Source organism: Poecilia latipinna, unplaced genomic scaffold, assembly GCF_001443285.1.
Source record: "Poecilia latipinna isolate Pla-1442-1.1 unplaced genomic scaffold, P_latipinna-1.0 Scaffold50, whole genome shotgun sequence".
Classification (NCBI taxonomy): Eukaryota; Metazoa; Chordata; class Actinopteri; order Cyprinodontiformes; family Poeciliidae; genus Poecilia; species Poecilia latipinna.
The window spans coordinates 42,063-62,949 of NW_015112666.1; the positions used below are offsets into that span (position 1 = coordinate 42,063).

The 20,887-nt window shown below is 37.3% G+C and overlaps 1 protein-coding gene across 1 annotated transcript in view; it reads left to right on the forward strand.

The window, feature by feature from the left end:
• nrn1la (neuritin 1-like a) overlaps positions 1-20,887 on the forward strand; it is a 61,722-nt gene that overhangs the window by 36,440 nt on the left and 4,395 nt on the right. Inside the window, exon 2 of the mRNA XM_015050894.1 lies at positions 14,462-14,612. Coding sequence (XP_014906380.1) covers positions 14,462-14,612 — 151 coding nt within the window. The remainder of the gene's footprint in view (positions 1-14,461; positions 14,613-20,887) is intronic.

Genomic DNA, 20,887 nt, shown 5'->3' on the forward strand with positions numbered 1-20,887 from the left:
AGCGTGTTTAGTTTTATGCATCAGGAGATATTTTGGTACCAATATACAATAAGGTTCCCTTCGATGGCTTAAAACTAGTTTATAGATGTGTCAGATAGATATGTAATTATTTTGCTTCTTAACTAAATATTTAGTTTGGAGCTAAATATTTAGCTTTCTAGAAAAATATTTTGTTCCAATCTAAATATCTAGGTAGCAGGCCTAATTTTTAGATTCAAGCTAACTATTAGCTTGAGTTAACTATTTAGTTTTCAAATAAATATTTAGTTTGCTAACTAAATACTTTGTTAGCAAGAAAAACAACAACTATGACGGACTATAATGAGGATTAAGTTGTTAATATGCTGGTTTCGGTCGGACAACAACTTCAAATGTGTAAGTTATGCGCCACCTTTAGCATCCATGTTTACTTCCGCAAACACTGAGCTCTACTTCTTTTTATGGCGGTTGGGAGAACACCGAGAACGCTGACGCTATGGCGCCCTCTACTGCGCATGCGGGACCCTTTCAGGCTGTTTGCTCATTCACACTGGATAACACATACAGGTCACAAATATTTGTAAGTGTGAACGGTCATGGCAAAAAAATCAGATTTGACAAAAAATCGGAATTGGGTCACTTCAGGCTGCAGTGTGAACGCAGCCTTAGTAATTTTTTGGAAGCTAAATACTTAGCAGAAAGCTAAATGTTTAGTGTGCTTGCTAGCTAGCAATAGTTGTTTGGAAGCTGGTTAAAAATAAACCAGCTTTAGTTTTTGTTTAGAAAGTTAAACAGATATTTAGCTTTCTAACTAAATACTTAGGTTGAAACTATGACATTTATGAATGAATGAATAACCATCTGAAAATTTGCCTGTTAGAAATAAGATATTTTTGTCTTGGGTTTGATGTAACTGACAGGTGTAACTTAATCCCAAAGGGTGGAAGTTGTTTTCATGCTGCTTTCCTTTTCCATGACCTTATAGCATATATATGCACATCCATACATCCATATAGTTCATCCATAAGTCTGGATATAAACAGCTTCCACAGTCTCAATGGGCGGCTGCTTCTCACGCGATGAGGCTTCTCACAGTCCCATCGTTAGTTTCTGCATGTATGTTGTAATGGAGACGTGCGTCAAAGTCTCCATAGTGAAAGTTGCTGTGTGTCGCATTGAAAACACTCGCTGCATAATGCCGTGTGTGTGTCTGAGAGAGTGTGTGTGGAGGAAATAGGCGGGGGGTCATGAGAAGCCATGTGCATCATTCATGCATGAACTGACACCTGAAGAAAAATAGCTGCAGGTATAATCAATGTGAATGTTCTTCCCAGCGGAGTGTGTGGTTGTATGTGTGTGTGTGTGTGTGTGTGTGTTGTGAGTAGCAGCAGGCATCAGCAGCATTTCAGTCCAGTCAGCAGCGATCTTGCCAGCCCCAGCTCGACCAGACTTGAATAGATCAGTATTGTGTTAATGTGTGTGTGTTAATGTGTGTGTGTTAATGTGTGTGTGTTTATGCTCTGGATGCCATCCATGTTGTTTTCCCTGAGGACAGCAGGGCGACTGCGCGTCCGTTTCATGTAAAACGGCGGCAGCGCTTTGCCTCCTGAACACGGTGCAGCCGGTGGGGGGTCAGCGCTGCACTTTGAAGGCAAGGCGGGGGGGCAGACGAACAACTTTGATGTATTTTCAAACCTACTCACAAACAAACACGCTTGATCCTAGACAAACTGTCGCACCGGCAGAGGTGGAGGAGAACCAGAGCCCCCAAAAACACTCTTGGAGGGAGAAGCATGCAGAAATGTGAGGAGTTCTGAGTTTTTACCTCATTTTTCTACATCACAGCTGTCAAACTCAAGGATTGGGAGCCAAATTCGGGCCGCTGTAGCTTTTTATGTGGCCCTCAAGATAACAGTTGTGAGCTTAAATAATATTTTATCAATACAATCAAAGCAGTTTTTATCTATATACTGACCAGGGGCGGCCCAAGCTTTTTTGGGGATGAACATCAGATGCTTCATCGTTCTTTGGCAACATACCTGCTATCGTTAGTATCATTTGTAATTATCTTACATTAATTTTAACCATGCAGGAATAACAAACTAAAAAAATTACATTTTGAAATGCAGAGGGGTATTTAAGTGTGTAGTTATTTAATTTAACTATTAGAAATTAACGTCAGCAGACAAACACTAAATTTACAGTAAACAAGTAAACAAGTTTTTTTATCTATTTCCCTAACAGTGGCAGATATTAACTTATGTGTACCAACTATAAAAATAACATACAAAATGTTTTCCTACCATTTAAATTGTATTATTTAATGTTATTTTGTCATGCTATGTTTTTGCTCTTGGGGGCCCCCCGGTGGTGTGGGTGCCAAATTACACAAAGAAATTTGAAATGGAGATTCCACCTGATGAACCAAAACTGTTAAGCAATGTTTATGAGATCTTTCTCGGTTCTGAAGGCAAAATGAGGTCCAACGTGACACTAGCCACCTAAAAAAATGTTGGGTAATTCTGAAGGCTTCAACAGAATAAAGATTCATCATTTACTCGGTGTTGGAAGTATAATTCCCAAAACAAAAGTGACACTCTCTGATCCTTGAAGGTGACAGATCTCCTGCTAGTTTCCATGTTTAACAAGCTGGGAGCTCCGTAGGTGATCCGCTCCCTCCAAAGACGGAGAAGAAACTTCCTCTGCTCAGAGACAACAACCTCCTCTGAGTCGTTGCTTCGTTTGTTGTCTTTGATAAAATAAATGTTAAAAAAAGAAAAGCATGTTGTAAATAATACATGTCTGTTGGGTAATAAACACACTGAATTCAGTACTGGGAAATAATGAATCCTGCATGTTAATGCTGGTTTAATTGTATGCTGTTAGTTGTGTGCAAAAAATAAAAGATAAAAAATAAATATTAATTTTTTGCACTTCAGCCGTTTAGTGGATCTTAAAACAGGTCATATACTACTGGTCACATTTCAAAGTAAAAATAAATTAATGATAAACTTACCTAAATGTTCCACAATTTAACTATTTATTGTCTTAAGTTTTCTTATCCTACCGTTTTGTATAGTAATTCCTGGTATTTGGTGCAGTTTCTGGATTTGCTGGTTGTTATTGAAAAAAGACCTGCCTGTGATTGGCTGGTGGTGTGGCTCATTTAACGCAGACAGGTTGGTAGCATAAATGTAAAGCCATACACAGAAGGTTGCTCTTACAAAATTCTAACATCCATGCTAGCTAGCATTCTGCCTCTTCTAGCCGCAGCTAGGCTAACGTTAAAAATGTCGGCCTGGTTATGTGAACTTCTCTCGGTCAGCAGGTGATCATGCAGTTTCTCCATTGGTCCAACAAAGAAAGTGTCCAACAGTTTTTGATCACTTATCCATGAGTTGTCACTGTAGTCCACTTGATGCTTTTGGAGTGGTCACTTGGCATTCACATATGCATTGGAATTGGACCAGATTTCACTTTAACCAAATAGAAACCAAGTACATGGACCAGAGTTTTTTTTTTTTTTCTGGTCCGCATCAGAATTCAACAGAGGTCGACGAAGTACTCAGCTATACTTGAGTAAAGATATCAATACTCATGATCAAATCTTACTCAACTACAAGTGAAAGTTGCTCGATCAAAAACTAAAGAACTGAAGTACTTACATTTGAAAATACTGAGTGCTTTTACAGAACCTTCCAGTAGCTTTCTGAAACCACTGAACGATTTATTGACATGTAGAAGCACTCTGCTGCAAAAAGTCTACAACACCTAAAAACTTCAGCTTAAAAATGCAATAAAAATGACAGCTGTTTTCATTCTTAATATTTTATTTAAAATGTCACCACCCCAAAAAAAGAAAAGAAAAAAAGAGGAGAGACTTGAGTTTGAAAGTGAGTTGTGACTAAAAGTTGATGAACTTCACTTCCCATTCCCAGCAGCACATCCTATGTTTTATACAGCTGCTGGTTCCTGCTATTCATCAAGAAAACAGATTCTGTGCTTCTCTAGGGTGTTGGATCATTTGCAAAGAGTTAGTCGAACTGCCTGACTTTCTCCAAGACAACAAATAAAAGGCCGTCAGAATCTCTTTGAACCACATCAACTTTATGAAAGCATCATCGAATGTCTTATATCTTTAATCTACACTGTATCTCTTACTATTGATTTCTCAGGTCTGATCGATGTAACTTGATTTTTTAAGGTGTTTGTACACTGACCTCTGGGTTTCTTCTCATTTTCTTTCCACAACGCACACAAGATGTTATTACACCCCGTCTGGAAGCTGTTCCTCTGCACAAACGTGAATGACAGAGTTCAAACGCAGATGACCTTTCCTCCATCATCATTTCAGGGAGTTTAAGGTTAACTGAAACCATCAAAAGGGAACGCCTGGAAATGTTCTTTGTGTTTCTCGAGGTTAGTCTGTGTTAAACACTTGTTTTTTCATTCAATATAGCTTATTCTAGAATTAACAACCTTCAGTATCAAACGCATCCAGAAAGGCTCTGCACTTTTTACTCATCACAGAAAACTTTAAAAACAGAACTTTAGGCTCCACGTAGCTTAAATCAGCAAACCACAAAAAAACATTCATAACTGCCGATTTTAATAGTTCGAACACCAAATATATCTTAATGTTTAAATACACACAGTAGGAACAGTTCTGGTACAATTGCAGGAGATAACATTCCTTATTTTGGCTATTTGGAGTTCAGCCAATCAGTTTCAAGGAAAATAAACAGAGCTTCTGGATTGGCTGATTTGAAAATACTCAGTACAATTAAGTATCATTGTAGCTGAAATAGCTAGCATTGTAGCTAGCTATTTCAGCTTCACAATCTCCATTTTCTTATGGATATTTTAGAAAATTAATCCACAAAAAGGTGAATCCGTAAAGAGGAGGGAACCCACTAGTTTTCATCCAAGTAGCCAACCTTCAAGTTTGAAAGGTCAAAAATATGCTAGAGAAAACCAAGAAATTTTGAAATAATGTTTTTCTAGAAAACAAAACACAATTTTGAGATTAATCTCCAATTTTCTGAGTTTTTGGCAGAAATTTAATCCTGGTTTTTCTATCTGACCCTAACATGCCGTTGAAGTTTTGTATGTTTCCTTAATGAAAGAAAAGCAACCATTTTATTCATTCTGGGCTCTGCGTTGGTGGGGCAAAGTTTTTTCTTTCAGGGGCCGTACATAATCAGCCCAGGGGCTGAAAATGGCCCCCAGACCGCACTTTGGATACCCACTGTGCCATTTTAAATTATTTTAAGTTTTGCTTAATATAGACAGCATTTCCATAACAAATGGAGTCCACATAATTACTTTAAAATATGCTGGAAGATGCATTTAAACCCATCATAATCATTGGTAGTCTAGGCTTTTTGAAGACCTTTTAAAATTATTTTAATTTTATTTCATTGCTTTTTTCCTGCGTTTACGGTCCAGTCCTTTGACCATGACTGCATGATAGACCACAGCAGATGAACACATTCTGAAAAGATGCATCATCCTTCAGTATATTTAGTTTCTTTAGCAGGTTTAGTTTATACATTAGAATTTGCTCCTTCCAGGTCAAAGGTTAATCTTGGCTTCAAGCAGAGGAGTTGGTGTCATGTTAACAATCTTAGTGAAATATTCATAAAAATAATCACATGTTGCAGCGCCACCCGTTTTCTAACTTGTTGTCACTTGATGCATCAACTTTTCTCATCGTCTCCAGTCATTCTAAACTTCAGAATGTTATTTATTTTATTTTAATTCAACAGGACAGAGTTTCTCCTCTCTGAATCATTTTATAAAACTTAAGAGATTCAGACATCTTTAAGTGTTAATGACGTTAATTCAAATTCAGGCCAGTGAACGCCCAGCTGCACTAACCTTGGCAGATTCTCACTCCCGCCTAATGGGAAAGCCTCGAAAAAGCTTTAATAATTCTCAATGGGGCTCTCAGATGATTTAAATGCAGATGCGGCAATGTCTTGCACTCACTTAATGATTTATTTTTTTCACCTTTTAATCCCTCTAAAAGGGAAGGTAGATGTCGTAGCATCCGCAGGAGCTCGAACTCCAGAAGGTTTAAAAAAAACGGCCCTCCGTGACCCCAGGATGTTTTGGCTGAACCTCATCTCCAGCTGTATGAACCTCTGGACGAAGTTTTGGTTTTTAATTAATATGCATGGTTAGAGCAGCTTTAAAGTGTCTGGATTCTGAGTGGCTCTTCAAAGGCTCACCATATAGCATGATATCAAAGTAATCTATCTCTGTAATTTATCACTCACCAGATGGGACTTAAGATCAAATAAGGAAACTTAAGAAGGTGTAGAAAATACTAGTTACTAAAAGATGTATTTGGTAGATTTACTTTGCATATTTCAACTTATAAATTCACCTTCTAGTTGCTCTTTAGCCTCCCAATCAAGTTAGAACAAAAATCACTTTTGAAAGAGTTGCTCTTTATCCCAAAGGGAAATTAAATGTATCTCACATTATCTTTGCATCGTCACAGAGTCGTCTTGGACGGTGATGCAGGAAGGAGCTCCAGTAGCAGTCAGTCTTGCAGCAAATCTGAATATGCCTCTGACTGAAGACAGTGTTGTTTATGACAGTGTATCTGCTGTTTGCATGAGACAGTATTTCACAGTAGTTTAAACCATCAGAAAGCTCTGCTAATCCACCTCATTTGCTTTTGCCGCTCCTCTCTAACCCCGTGTCTGCTCATGTGGTTGGAAAGCTCTGCTGAATAAATGAATGAAAGATGATTTTTGAAGAATTAATAATTTAAAGAATGATTCAAGTTTGATGTTTTATCTCCTCACCTACACCAACAGAAACACTTGGTAGGATTTTCCAACTTCGTTTCGATCAGTTTTACAGTATAAACACAAAGACAGAGTTAGTTTGCAGTCCTGCAGCGTTTCCAGGATATCCATCTTTCAGTGGAGGCGTAATGTTAAAGTAGCAAATGCTCCAAGTTAAACCCCCCGGTGACCTCAGTGAGACGGAAAAGCTCCTGCAAACTGATCCGAGCCAGTCCAGAAACAACTAAACAGATGTTTCCCCCAGCTTAGATTTCCCAGCTGCACTCCGAAAACAGAGACTGGAAAAAAAACAAGAAACGACTGGTGCAGCTAATCACACGGCTCTTTCCTGAAGAGGACGTTTAAACCGAAGTTCAGATCAACTCACTGCGGGATTACCAGGTCTCCACTTGATTTGCATTTCCTCAATTTAACGGATATACACAAGCTTACTGGATCTTAATTCAGTGATACGTATTTAAAAACCCTTTCACATAAGTTGGTCTTCAGGGTCCACGTTTGGTATTTTCAAAACTTGATATTGTGATGTTAACAGCCTTTTCTTTTTGTCAGAGTGCTTCAACCAAGACATGAAGAAATCGAATTTCACCTTCTATAAAACTTTCTGCTACACAATAAATATCAAAACAAGTTAAAACAAGTTAAAAGGTGATCAATCAAGAAACATCACTTAGTCTGTGGTTGTAATTAGAGGAATCAAAGCAACATTTCACACAAAATATAAGAATAAAACAAAAGAATATGCTTTTGACTGAGAGAAATTATGAACAGCAAATAAAGAGAAAAAATTATTTGTAAATTTTTCAGTCATATTCTGTCCTGAATATATTTAGTTTTTAGATAAATATTTAGTTGTAGCTAACTAAATATTTTGCCAACTAAATATTTGGTTTATTAACTATTTAGTCTGAAGATAAATATTTAGCTTGTTAACTAGATACTGAGTTTGTTGCTAAATATTTTTACTCTTACGTTACAAACGGCTCCCCATACGCTGCTGATGTCTTTCCACCCTGACATTGTATCAACACACCTGTTTATTTTATTCAGTTTGTAGAACAAATATAATTGAAAAGATTTTTTATACCTGTATATTTGTGCGATCACATGAATAGCAACACTTATTTATCAAAACAAGAAAAACACAAATAAACGACATCAGTGGAAATCACATCCAAAAATACGCATTAACGTGTGAAACTCATGTCTGATTTTCGTTTATCAATTAATTTGTGCTTTAAATTTATATTATGAATAAGTTTGAATTTTTTGCATTTTACCTGCTTCTATAGAGACTGAAGAATGAATAATATAACCAGCATCACCTCCTGGCTGCTACTTTCCCATGACTTCCTCTGCTCTGCAGGGTCAGCCTGGCTGCTGCTGTTGGTGGAACAGAAACTTGAAAGAAATCATTTTTATCAAAAGACCTGACAGATTAAACTGTTGGACCAGAACTTTTTTGTCAGTGGGGACCAGAGCTGCAGTGAACGCTGCAGCTTTCTTATCGTCACGTTGATGTTGGATTTTTCTTTTTTTATGTGATGCAGTGAATTTCAAAAGTTTGCTTTTGTTGCATGTTTCATGAGAATAGTTTGAGTTCTCTGAATGAAGAGTACTTTCGCTTTGTGAACGGCTGCAGAGGCATCTTAAAGCAAGAAAACTATTTTAAACTGGATACCTATAAATACAGAGAACACACAGTTGTAGAAATATGTAACCTTCCCCACTAAAATAAAAAATAATCTTTTTCTTTCAGAAATAACATTACTAGCTATTCTGAGAACACAAAGAGTTTATTTTAGTTTTCTATAATGGCTCTGTCGCGATTCTTAAATGTCCTTCAGATTTTTACTTCATGGTCAAATATTTTTTCTATCCTTTTGTGGTTCTTTAATCATTTTATCTCAACTTTTTGCTTTTCTTTTCAGTTTTACTCCACATTACTCCCATGTATTCTCTAAGACGGCATCTTATGGCCATTGTACGTAGAAACAAAGGAGTCAAATTTCACCAAATATCTCAGAAATTTTGAGATAGCAGAAATTTGCTAGAAAAAAAAATCAGAAATGTCAGAAATGTTGAGATTAATCTCAGAAGTTTTCTAGAATGAATAGTTATTTTTTTTAGTTTGAAAAGTAAAAAAGTTTTGAGATTAATAGAATTTTTTTTAGAAAACCAGTAAGCTCTCAACTTCACAAGTTAAGTGCTAGAAAAAACTCAAATTATGAGATTAATCTCAGAGGTTCTCTAGAAAAACACAAATAAATATTTGACCTTGAAAATTCAAACATCTGCTGCAAAGAATTTTTCTTGAAAAAAACTTAGAGATTTGAGTTTCAAAAGTGACTTTTTTTTAAATTTTGCAAATTTTTTGAGTTCCAAAAGCTGAACATTTTTGACACGTTTTTTTTTTCTATAAATTTCTGAGATTAATCTAAAAATTGTATTACATTTTCTAGCACACTTTTGAATTTGAAAACTCAAAAGAGTTTTATTTTTAGTTTTTTTCTAGTAAATGTTTTGCAGATTTTGCAGATTTTTTTCAAAATAAGAGATTAACCTCAAAATTATTTTTTTTCTGGAAAATTGAACAATTCTGATACAGAAATGTTCTTGCTTTTTTCTCAAATAAATTATGAGATTTCTCTCATAATTTCTGAGTTTTTGGCGGACATTTTTCAGCCCGTGCTTCTCCTTCCTCCAGCTGTTATGTTCTCCGCTCTTCATTAAATCTTGATGTACATGAGTGAAGCCAATATATCTTCAACCTCCAAGACAGCCTGCTCTGAAATCAATGGTGTTCCTCGAAGTAAAACAGAAAGACAGAAGATGGCTTTATGAAATATTAACCAGCAGGTCCCCGAGGAGCCGTGGCGATGCAGCGTCTGACCCAATTAGCATCGGCTGTTCACCTGTCAGGCTCCGGTCCGACGCAAGCCCGCGTTATCCCAGCCGCCGTGTTCTCCAATCATGACATAATCCATCTGTGCCCGTCACAACCCGAAGAGAGCAACCAGCTCCAACAGCGTCTGCGTCTTCAGGAGAGACCCGCTTTAGTGTTTTCGCCTACACACACGCACACACACACACACACACACACCCACACACACACACACACCTAAAAACACCAAAAAACACACATTTTTTGATAAAAGGTTCCTGCGCTATGATGAGGTGGCTTTTCAGCCATGTGGAAATAGATTTATTTAACAAAACTGTAATGGAAACACTGTTTTCGCATCACCCCAGTCACGTGATCAACAGCCGGAAGTTGCCACTGGTGAAAACGCTGAAGAATAGACAGGAAGTAGTAGGAGGACGATGATTTTTTTTTTTTTTGGGCTCCACCAGAACTCTCACAGCATCACAGTTCCTAAAAGTTGTGTGTTATTACAATGTGTTGAATCTATAAATTGATTTCTCTTCTGTAAAATGGCCGACAACAGTTTTGCATACATAACCACTGACAAGGCGGGTTTGTTGCTCCAAAGCCTGAATAAAGAAGCTGATGGCTGATAGATGTAGCTGTTTACATCCTTTGCTGACATGATTTGTAACAACTTATCGGGCGAACAACCTTAATCATGTGTGATTTTAATTTAATTTCTTATTTAATTGAAACACCTGCATCGTAAAATTGTGCTTTTTCCTCATTAGCACACATCTGTAATGGGAACACAGTTTGTTTGTTTGTTTGTTTGTTTTTGGCAGTTTTGCAGTATTCTGGACATTTAGATGAGCATAAAAACTGAATGCTGCTTCTTCATGTTTGGTTCTGGTTCTGGGGATGCAGAGCAGAGCAGAACCAGGTGGGCATGATGGCAACAGTTTGACTTTTTAACTAACTGTTGATTGCTGTTGCAGTAATCATTGCAATGGAAAATAAACACATGGATGAGTTTCTATTTTTCAGCCCTTTAATTCCAGAAATCAATCAAGTTTATTTGTGTAGCACATTTCAGCAACTAAACAGTTCAAAGTGCCTTACATCATAAAAACACCAAGACACAAAGTCATAAGAGACACTAAACAGTCAACAACTGATAAAACCAGAAACAAACTTTACGGTTTGATGAATGCCATCATCAAAACTATCAATATTCCTCAAACATGTAGGTCAACTTTTTGTTATGGTTCTAAAGCTACTCTAAACATCTGGGTTTTTAGTCTAGATTTAAATAAGTCAGTGTTTCAGCTGTTTTACAGTTTTCTGGAGGTTTGGTCCAGATTGGTGGTGCATAAAGCTGAATTCTGTTTCTCCATGGAAATGTTCTTCAGGTGATAGAAGGCTGGTTTTGAAACTGTATTTATGTGTCTCTGAAGGCTCAGGTCAGAGTTTGTCACCACACCCAGGCCTCAGGGTGATCTCTGGTTTCTAGTTTTAATAACTGAAGGTGATGTAAAGAAACACCACAGCATGATGCTGCCACTGCCATGTTTTAATGGCAAAATGTCTAATCTGGTTTCATCTGACCATAAAACATTCTTCTGGATATAATAGATGAGTGTGGACATTTTCTTATCTTGTAATTTTAATCCTTTCATTATAAAAAGAAGATATAGATGTGAACATTGGTACAATCAGGACATTTTTCACCATTTAGGTGGAAAAAGTTATAAAATTCTGAATCATGACCTCGTTTCAGAAATCTGGCATTTACAAGGGTACTTTAACTTTTTAGATCTCTGCAAAATGATGGTTTAAGCGATGAGCCTGAGCCTCAGGCTGCCTGCAGCAGCAGCTATTCACACACTATAATTGATTAAAGCAGGCAGTCACCTGTATGGCTGCGTCTCACAGACTGGAGCTTTGAGATGAAAGAGTAAAGAGATGAATTCAAACAAAGGCAGGAGCCAGCAACAGATGGCGGAAAGAAAGAAGACGCCAGAAACTTTTCTTTTTTTTCCAAGGCAGCTTCTCTTGTTTCCACTTTCTCCTCCATCAGATGGCGGAGGTGGCGGCTGCAGAACAGACGGAAATAATCCCAAAAAGTTTGTGTCAGTCACACACGTTTGTGTTTCCGTTTTAAAGTGTCACTCCCAGGCTGTGACAGCTGATTTTGTTGTGGCAGACGCCCCTGATGATTTATTTATCAATCACATGTCTGTCCTCCATCTGAGGCATCATCTCTTCTCTGGAACAGAATCGCCGCCGATGCAAACGTACTCCACTATTTGAAAATAATAAGAATGTTGGATGTTTTTCGGTTTGACATGCAGGTAATGTGAGCTCATTTCTGTTCAAAGAAGGATTTTATTTCCTACAAATAGCTCCCAGATGGCAGGTGTGTTTCTTTTTTTGGACAACAAATCTGGTTGAAATGGATTCTGAGCCGATTTCCTCTCTCTCTTTCTTATTTTTATTAGAAACACAAACCAAATTCAAACCAAAGGAGGGTAAAAACTCCTAAATCATCACATTTAAGTACCTAATAGGATTGTGTACAATCTGTTTACTGTGATTTCAGTTTTAGGCTGGTATGTGAATTCACATTTTCTTTACATAAAATGAAAGATGAATCAACAAATCGCCTGCCATTTTAACTAGCTGAGTTAAATTATATACTGAGCAAAATTCAGACATAAAAAGATTCAAACAAAAACAGAAACTATGAAAGGAACTAATAATGAATATTATTATTGGCTGACAAAAGGTTGAAATCTATCAATGTCTTTAATTGTATCTCTTTAAAATGGTTTTGAACATATTAATGGTTTTTAGAATAAATAAATGAAAGAGAAAGGTTTTGTGTCAGGGTTACTCTGTCCGATCAGTTCGGCCACCATCGATAAAACCGATAAGTCGGCTCCTCGTTGGTCCCAAGTTGCTGTTGCAGTTTCTGAAAACACAAATAAAGCAGCCAGATTTTTTTTTGTTTTTGGAAGGAGGCATTATTTATGTTCAAAATAAAAAGTTTTAAAGAATTTTGGATGTTTGCTGTATGAAAAGAAAGACATAGTTTTCAAATTCTTTTAGGTTCGGTTAAACACGTAGTTTCAGTTTTAAAAAAGGATTTGAGTCACTTTCTTTCAAAATGCTTGCTATATTTAGCCACGTTTAATAAATTAATTAAAAGCACAAAGAAGGCTTTTAGTCTTTGGATAGATGAATACTTTCCAGTGCAGGAAAATTATGTTGGTCATAATTCTGATTAACAATAAAAAGTTCAAGAAACAAATTTCTATCATTCTTGAACCACAAAAATACCAGTCCGAGGGCCACAAGGGCCACACTTTGAACACCCCCATTCTAAAATCTACAACATTCTACCTACATGTTCAGAAAAATAAATGTTTTTAAAAATTAATCCATGCAGCTGAGCCCGACACGTTGGGAGGATTTGAGCTTTAAAAGGTAAAATCTGAAATAATGATTCAGTTTGGTGCTTCCACTCCACTTTAGCGGCTCTTAGCATCGTCTCGGGGATCTGATTTGGATTCATTTGCTGCTTCTTAAACGATGAGACCGGGTTAATCAAGCGGCACTGCCCACACTCTCAAACAGCTCTGATTACCTGCCGTCTGTGAAGACATGTACAAATCACAGTGTGGCATCAAAAACACTTGAACAAAATCTGAATTATTATCTCAAATATTCATCTGAGAGTTATGCGAGAATTTCCCCTTCCCGTGTGCGGCTTAACAAACAGCTCTGGGCTTCAGAGAGACGCTGGTAGTAGCTGCACTAAATGAAAAATGCAGAACTCAGGAGCAGTTCCTCAATGTCATGGAAAAATAGAAAATTAGAAAATAAATGTTACGTTCTGAACATGGTCATTAAGCTGTAGTGCTGAGCAAATCTAGAGATTAATTAACGAGTACTGTCATGGGGAAACCAGCAGCGTCAGATGAGTTGTGGACAAACAAGCAATGATTTCACAATTTGTTGACTTTGTTACATCTGGGTGGCTGAATCTCTGCTGCTGGTTTGTGTTGTTTTTAGGACTGTAAATATGGATTATTCTGTCAGTTAATTGGATAAAAACTACGGATTTTTATTTAACCACCTAAACATTTTCAATACAATAATAAAAATATTTGAAAAGATTCAATTAAATAAATAATTAAATTCCTTTTTTAAATCAGAAAATACGTATTTTGTTGCCTAAAATGCAGCTAACAAGAATGCAGGAAGTGGTTTCTGAATGGTTAGTCAACAACAAAACTCTTGCATTTTCCAGCAGCCATTGTACAGCACATATAGCAGTAAAACTAGCTGACCAAACATGCTGGAGCTCAGCTTTGGTTGCTAGGTAACGGTCGGAGTTCCATTGGGGTTGCTAGGTAACGGTCAGAGTTCTGACCGTTACAGGCAGTGCCTGCTGATTTTTGACGTTGCAGGTTTTTGAAATGGCTCATTTTCCAGACACTAAAAAACAATAATTTGTTACCAAAAACTGTATGAGTGTTTTTTTAGTGCTTTGTCTGTCTTTAGAAGCAGCAGAAACCCAAGTGGAAGTACAGAAATGTGCAAAATGTGAATGTTGCATACGTGCCCTTTAATATCTTTATTGTGCTTTTGAATGACATCAGTTGAGCCCATTTCGCCTCGATAAACAGAGTTTGTCTCGCTTCAGACTGATTTTTTGTTTGATTTAATTCATAAAATAACCTGACTTGTGTTTTTTTTTGTTTTGTTTTGTCTTTGTGTCTTCCAGTGTTGAGTCCGTGTCCCGTTGCTGCTGCCTCAACCAGAAGGTGTCACTCCATCTACAAAGGCTTCGCTCGCTGTCTGATGGATCTGGGCGACAGTTTGACCGACAACGCCCGCAAGGAGGAGGAAACCCACGAGATCCACTCCATCTGCAGGTCAACACTCAGAAACAAGCATGAATTACAGAGAAAACTCAGATTATTCTTAATCTCTGTTTCTAGAGAAGCTCATTATGCATTACCGAATGTCGGGAGTTGGGGATGAGCCTTCAAAGAAAAGTTTAAAATTTTACTAATTCACAGTCAGTCACTATCTACGACAGCATTTCAGGGCCATTGTAGATAGAAAAAAGAGAAGAAAAAACTTTTTTTAGATTAATCTCAGAAATGTTCTAGAAAATCTAGAAAAAAAAGAACTCAAACATTTTGAGATTGTGGCAGGAACTTTACAGAAAAGCCTTGGAAATTTCTGAGTTTCAAAAGTTGAAGATTTGCTAGAAAAAAAAAAATTAAGATTAAGGTTTCTGAATTTAGTAAAAAGTTCTCTGAAATGTCATTGTTGCTTGGCTGACATTTACTCTTCCTTTTCTGCTGTCTGGCCCTAAACGTCGTCGTATCTGATGTCAACACAGCACATTGATTCAAATCTGTCTTACACTGCAAATCAAAACGTTGCCTCTTCGTATCCATGCAGCAGTTTTCTGAACAACTACATGAATTTTTAGCATCAAACTTACCGTAATATGAAATAAGCAGCATCTGATTGACAAATGGGAACTGTTGATATGTTTAAAGCTTTTGATACAATAAAATCAAGACAAAGTTTAAAGCGATGAACTACTGCGCATTTATTCTGTGTACGCAAAAGGTTTTACTAATAATTGTTCCTCAGTTTCTAAATAAATGAGAACAAAGTATGTGTCTTGCAGAATTAATCTGACAGTCATAATTTTTTTCCTAATTTGTCCAGTTTTATGGAGCAACAGCCCAAAACCATCTCCTTAAACGTTTCTTCCACTACAGAAAACTTTGATCCTTGTTTCCTCGTGAAGCCAAATTGATTCGACTGCAAACACATAAAGGCTGTTAGACGTTTTAACCAAAGTACAAACCTTGTCAATAAAACAGCAGGGATCTTATTCAATTTTCAGGTTCAGAAAAATCCTTGAGAGGTTTCAAGGACTCTGCACGATTGCTGCTTTTGTTGCTATTTAAAAGTTTTTTTAGTAAAATGGCAGGAATTCACCTCCAAGATGAAGAAATAAATTGAAACATCGAGTAAACAAGGTCTAATAAACGCTTTACAGACACAAAAGCCTTTGCAGGAGCAATTATTTTCAAGATTATTGTTCCATTATTTGCAAAACCCAGAAACTAAAATATAGATTTTTTTTTCTTTTGTATTATGTCAAAGAAAAGAGTTATAAATGTTTTGTAAATTAAGTCCAGGGTTTGTTGAAATATTTCTAAAAATCAAAACATTTTATTTATTGAAGGCTTCTTATTTTATAAAAAGAACCTTTTGAACCATCTAGTTATAATCATGTTATAACGTTATTCCCTCATCAAAAATATACTTTGATTCTTTCATGCTGTTTAGAAATCCTTTAGTCTCCATGGCAACCATCCAGCTATGCAGAATGCCTGGGTGGACCTAGCCCCGCCTTCGAGGCGCAGCTCCTCATAGTTCCTGCCTTACAGAGCAGAAACTATGCTCTGCTCCTTCAGACTAGCCAGCAGCAATGAGCAAATACCTGATTGAACAGAGCATCTGCTGAGCTCATTATAGAGCAATACTGGAAAAATCGTTGCTAAAGGGTTAACAGAGGTTGTGATGACTTCCTGAAGGCTGAGTTTCAGAAAGAGCATGAGCTTTTAAAGGGACAGAGGCTCAATTTCAAGGTGTTAAATTACGAAGTAACATTTTTTAAGGCATATATAGCATTTTTTAACAAATGACGTTAACATTGTTACTTCATTGTGCTGATTCCATATGCCTGTAAATTAGGTAATATTTCCTCTTTAATAAAAAAAAGATGAAGAACATGATAGCAAATTGCTCCAGGAATGAAAATAATAGGAATAATCTGTTAATCTGACCTCCTGCTCTCTGTCTGGAGGTTAAAACTGGAAGTCTGATGGAGTCAGTTAAGCATACTTTCATTTTCTCTTGCCCCCCATTTATTCTCCCTATATTTCGGGTCTTCATCTCCTTTTGCCATCCATCATTCGTCCCTTGCTCTGTCACCTCGGCTCGCCGCTATATTTACACACACCTTTGTCATCCATCTTCTAAAGAAGTGCTCTGAAGGAGATATTAACAACTTGAAAGTTTCTGTCAGTGGAAAACTTTTTACCCAAACCAAATATTAGTTATTGTTTCTAATCAGCCCAACTGAGCGGATGCAGCTGCAGGAAGCGTAAAGCTGCAGTTACTCTCTGATAAAGCACATACGCTGCAAAGCTGACAGGTTAACTTCTTATTCAGCGAAGCAGAACAGGAATTGTGACCAGCGTTCTTTCCCGCTGCATTATGAATGAGCCGTAAGAAAACTAAAAGGGAAATTGTGACTCATGCACGCTCCATAAAGAGATTACACTTATATAATAATTCACAGAGAGTTTTTGTTGCTCGCTGTGTGTCATTGACTCCTGGAAGGATTCTCATTTTTCCTGACAAACAGATGCTAATTCAGATTTACAAAGTCTCCTTAAGGGAAACATAATGAATTTCTTCTGAGTAGAGTTTCCTGTGGCGGTTTGGTTTTACAGGAATTATTTTGTTTATTTGTTGCTTCCATTTATCTTTTTGAATCGACTGAAATTAGAAGTTTTGCAGAAACATTCATTATCCAGGAAGCTGAATTATAAATTCCTCTCGGGTTTTGCTTCAGGTAAGTGGGATCCTCACTCCTGGGAATATTTAGTTGGCATTCAAGTAGGAACATGCTTTGGCACACAGATAATTATCATGCAGAGCTTTGAAACTACCTAGTTCAATCCAGAGATTGTTTTTTGTTACCTATAGAAGACCGGGCTGCAGAGGGAATAGATCCAGGAAGGAATCCTGGTGACCCTTTCCCCCAGCAACGCTCGGCTCCTCATGAGGGATCACACTTATTCCCAGTCCAAAACGAAAATACAGTCATATTTCAGAAAATTAGGACATCCCATTAAATATTCAGTTCTTTCAAATGAAATGGCCACACATACAGTTGAAAACAGAAGTTTACATACACCGTATAAAACGATACATCCACCTTATTTTTATATTTTTGTTTAAAGTTAAATCAGAAACAAACTTCTGTTGTTTCAGGTTAGTTAGGATCAACAAAATTATTTCTGTTTCTAAATGCCAGAAAACTTACTGAGAACATTTTACAGAGATTTTTCTTTTGTAACTTTCTTTGAATTTAAAAGTTTACATACACTTGGTTAGTATCAAAATAAAAGTTGGGTTTTATGAACCTTTATATGAGCTCCTACTGATGCAACTGATTCATTAGTTTTGTGTTATTTAGTTTGAAAACAAATCTTTAGTTTGGAGCTAAATATGTAGTTTGTCAGCTTAATATTTGATGACTTGCTATTTAGTTTGGAGGTAAACAAATGTTAGTGTGTAGACAAAATACTTAGCTAAATTATGCCTTTAGTAATTAATATTACCAATTAGTAATTGATATTACTAAAGGCAGTTATTGTGACACATGTCACATCATGCTTCATGCATGACGAGGTTCTGAAATCAGGAAAAACTCCTGGTTGTTATGGGCATAAAGAAGCCGCGCTCCTTCGGTTTTATCCCTGAATTATCTCTGTGTGGATTAGTGAGCTTTAAAAACTCTCTTACTGTCACCACTTTAGAAGCAATGCTCGGTTTAATGGTGACACCTGATTAAAGCTGGGAGTACAGCGCTGGTTAAAGACACTTTCCTCACAATAACAACTCGTGTAACTGTGTCTGTGTCACCATGGCCCTGCAGCCGCGTCCTGCTACCACTCCACTGTTGTTAAGTCTCCTCTATTCCTTGAGGTACCAATTAAACTAATCCTGCAGCCCAGCCACCTCAGTGTGAGTTGCCTAATGTGCAGGCGTGTAACACACAAGCAGTAAATCCTCATGTCTGCATACACACTCTGTCCTTGTCTTACTTTCTCTCTCTTTCTCTTCCACCCCTCCATGCTTCTCATCTCGTCTTCTTTCCTCTCAGGAACATGGCTTTAGTACTTCTATCAGAGCCACCTAATGAGAAGGTAGCTCCACACTCAAGATCCACAAACGTTGCTCACGCTCCATCCATTTTCTTATACTCGTGCACAAAAAGCTCAGTGAATAAGAGGCTGTGATTTGCATCTAGGCCAAGGCTGCTTCATTGTCAGAGTCGTCCCAGGAGTGCAGCGCTGCTTTTATTCCTTATGCTCACAATAGGCATTATGCAGCTACAATCGTTCACCGTCGATCTGCTGAGGTGAAAGGGAAATATTTCAGGCTAAACATACTGAGGGGGAAAAAAGATGCGGCAGAATTAATCAGTAACCTTTCGCTGAATCCTAAGGAGGAACTTTAAAAGGAAAGAATAGAAACCACTTTATATTTTCTGCATTCTTCTACCCTTCCAGGTTTTACCCGATTTATTATCCCGCTGTTATAAACGGCATGGCTTCAGACATAATGCAAAATAACTACAGTTGTTGTTTTCTGTTGGTTTGGATCCGCCTCAACTATTCAGCTTCTCAGCTTCCTGTTTTTGTAAACTAGATCTAACTCACTCTAAGTCAAATCTTCTCTGCTTTAATCAACTTCCAGTTTGCCTATAAAGCCCAGTTAATTTGAGGAGCGTTTGTTTTTGTTGTTTTTACCCAGAATACCCTGTGCTTTAGTCCGTTTCCTGCTGTCGGAGCGGTCTCTGCTCTGCTTGGCGTTCACATATGCATTCGAACCAACCAGAGGTCAGTTGAGGTCACTTTTTTTGGTCCAAATCAGTTTGATTACGGATTCTCAGTCTATCAACAAGGCACTTCAAAGTGCTTTACATCATGAAAACATGAAAACAAAATCATAAACACAACGTACAGGCAGCAACTGTGAAAAAACATTACATTTTGTCCAGTGCATTCCTCAGGCTTTGGTTCAAAAAGTCATTACATCCAATCCAGATTTATTTATAAAGTACTTAAAAAAACACAGAGCATCAAAATGCTGTACAGACAAGAAAAACATAAAAAAATATACAGAAACAGATTAGAAAGACATAAAATAGCTAAATAATTACAAAAATTAAGTGCAATTAAAGGAGAATCAGATAAATAAATAGCAATAAAACATTTAAAATCTCACTTGGTGTGAAAAGCCTGGGAAAGAAGATGAGTTTTAAGATGGGATTTAAATTATGAGGAGAGGCGGAGCGTTTGGACTTTAAGTTTCCAAAACATGCTTCTGGTGTTGCTGGTTGCAGTTTGGATAAATATAACTGAGCATCACTAGCATGAAAATGTAAAGAGAAGTGGTCCAAGCACTCAGCCCTGTGGGACTCCATTACAAACAAGCATTCAAGGAAGATTTACCAGCAGCATGCAGTGAAATTTGTTGGATAAAAATGATATAAAACAGCCTTGTGCTGTTCCTGAGTCCATTATATAAAGCCAAGTAAATATCTTCACCCTGCCATTAAAATCCACTCATTTTAAATATGAATGATCAATCCTGGAATCCAAATGACCTTCTCATTACTGAGGTGCTTTTAAGCTGTTGATGAATAAATATCAAATCATCTTATATGAACTATGCCGTTCATTAACCTGTTGGTCTCAGGTTGTCATTCACAATGACAGGGGTGTCAAACTCCAGTCCTCAAGGGCCGCTGTCCTGCAGAGTTCAGATGTGCCACAGGTAAAAAACAGTGGAATGAAATAGCTTAATTACCTCCTCCCTATGTAGATCGGTTCTCCTGAGCCTTGCTAATGACCTAATTATTCTTTTCAGGGGTGGAGCAGCAGAGGCACATCTAAAAGTTGCAGGACAGAGGCCCTTGAGGACTGGAGTTTGACACCTCTGTCACTAGAGGACCCAAACTTGGGTCCTCTAGTGACAGACAGGTTAAAGAATGTTCAGAAACAATTTGATGTAGTAGCTATAATAAACAGTCTTAAAAATTTCTTATTAAAATGTCAGGATGCCAAATGGAGAAAACTAATAACCTTTCAGTCAAAGAATTTGTCAAGTATTAACAGCCAAAAAGGTGGAAATGTAACTTTTGTTTCCTTGGCTACGGTCACACAAATAAAGGCAGAAGTCTGGGCGCAATCAGAAAACCTCCAATACAAGGTTGAGTTTTCTTTTACTGCATCTTCTCCCTCTGCTGCACCTCTACTTGCTTTTATGTTGCTATTCTCTGCAGATTTCGATAAGGCCATTCATGCTTTTGTTGCTC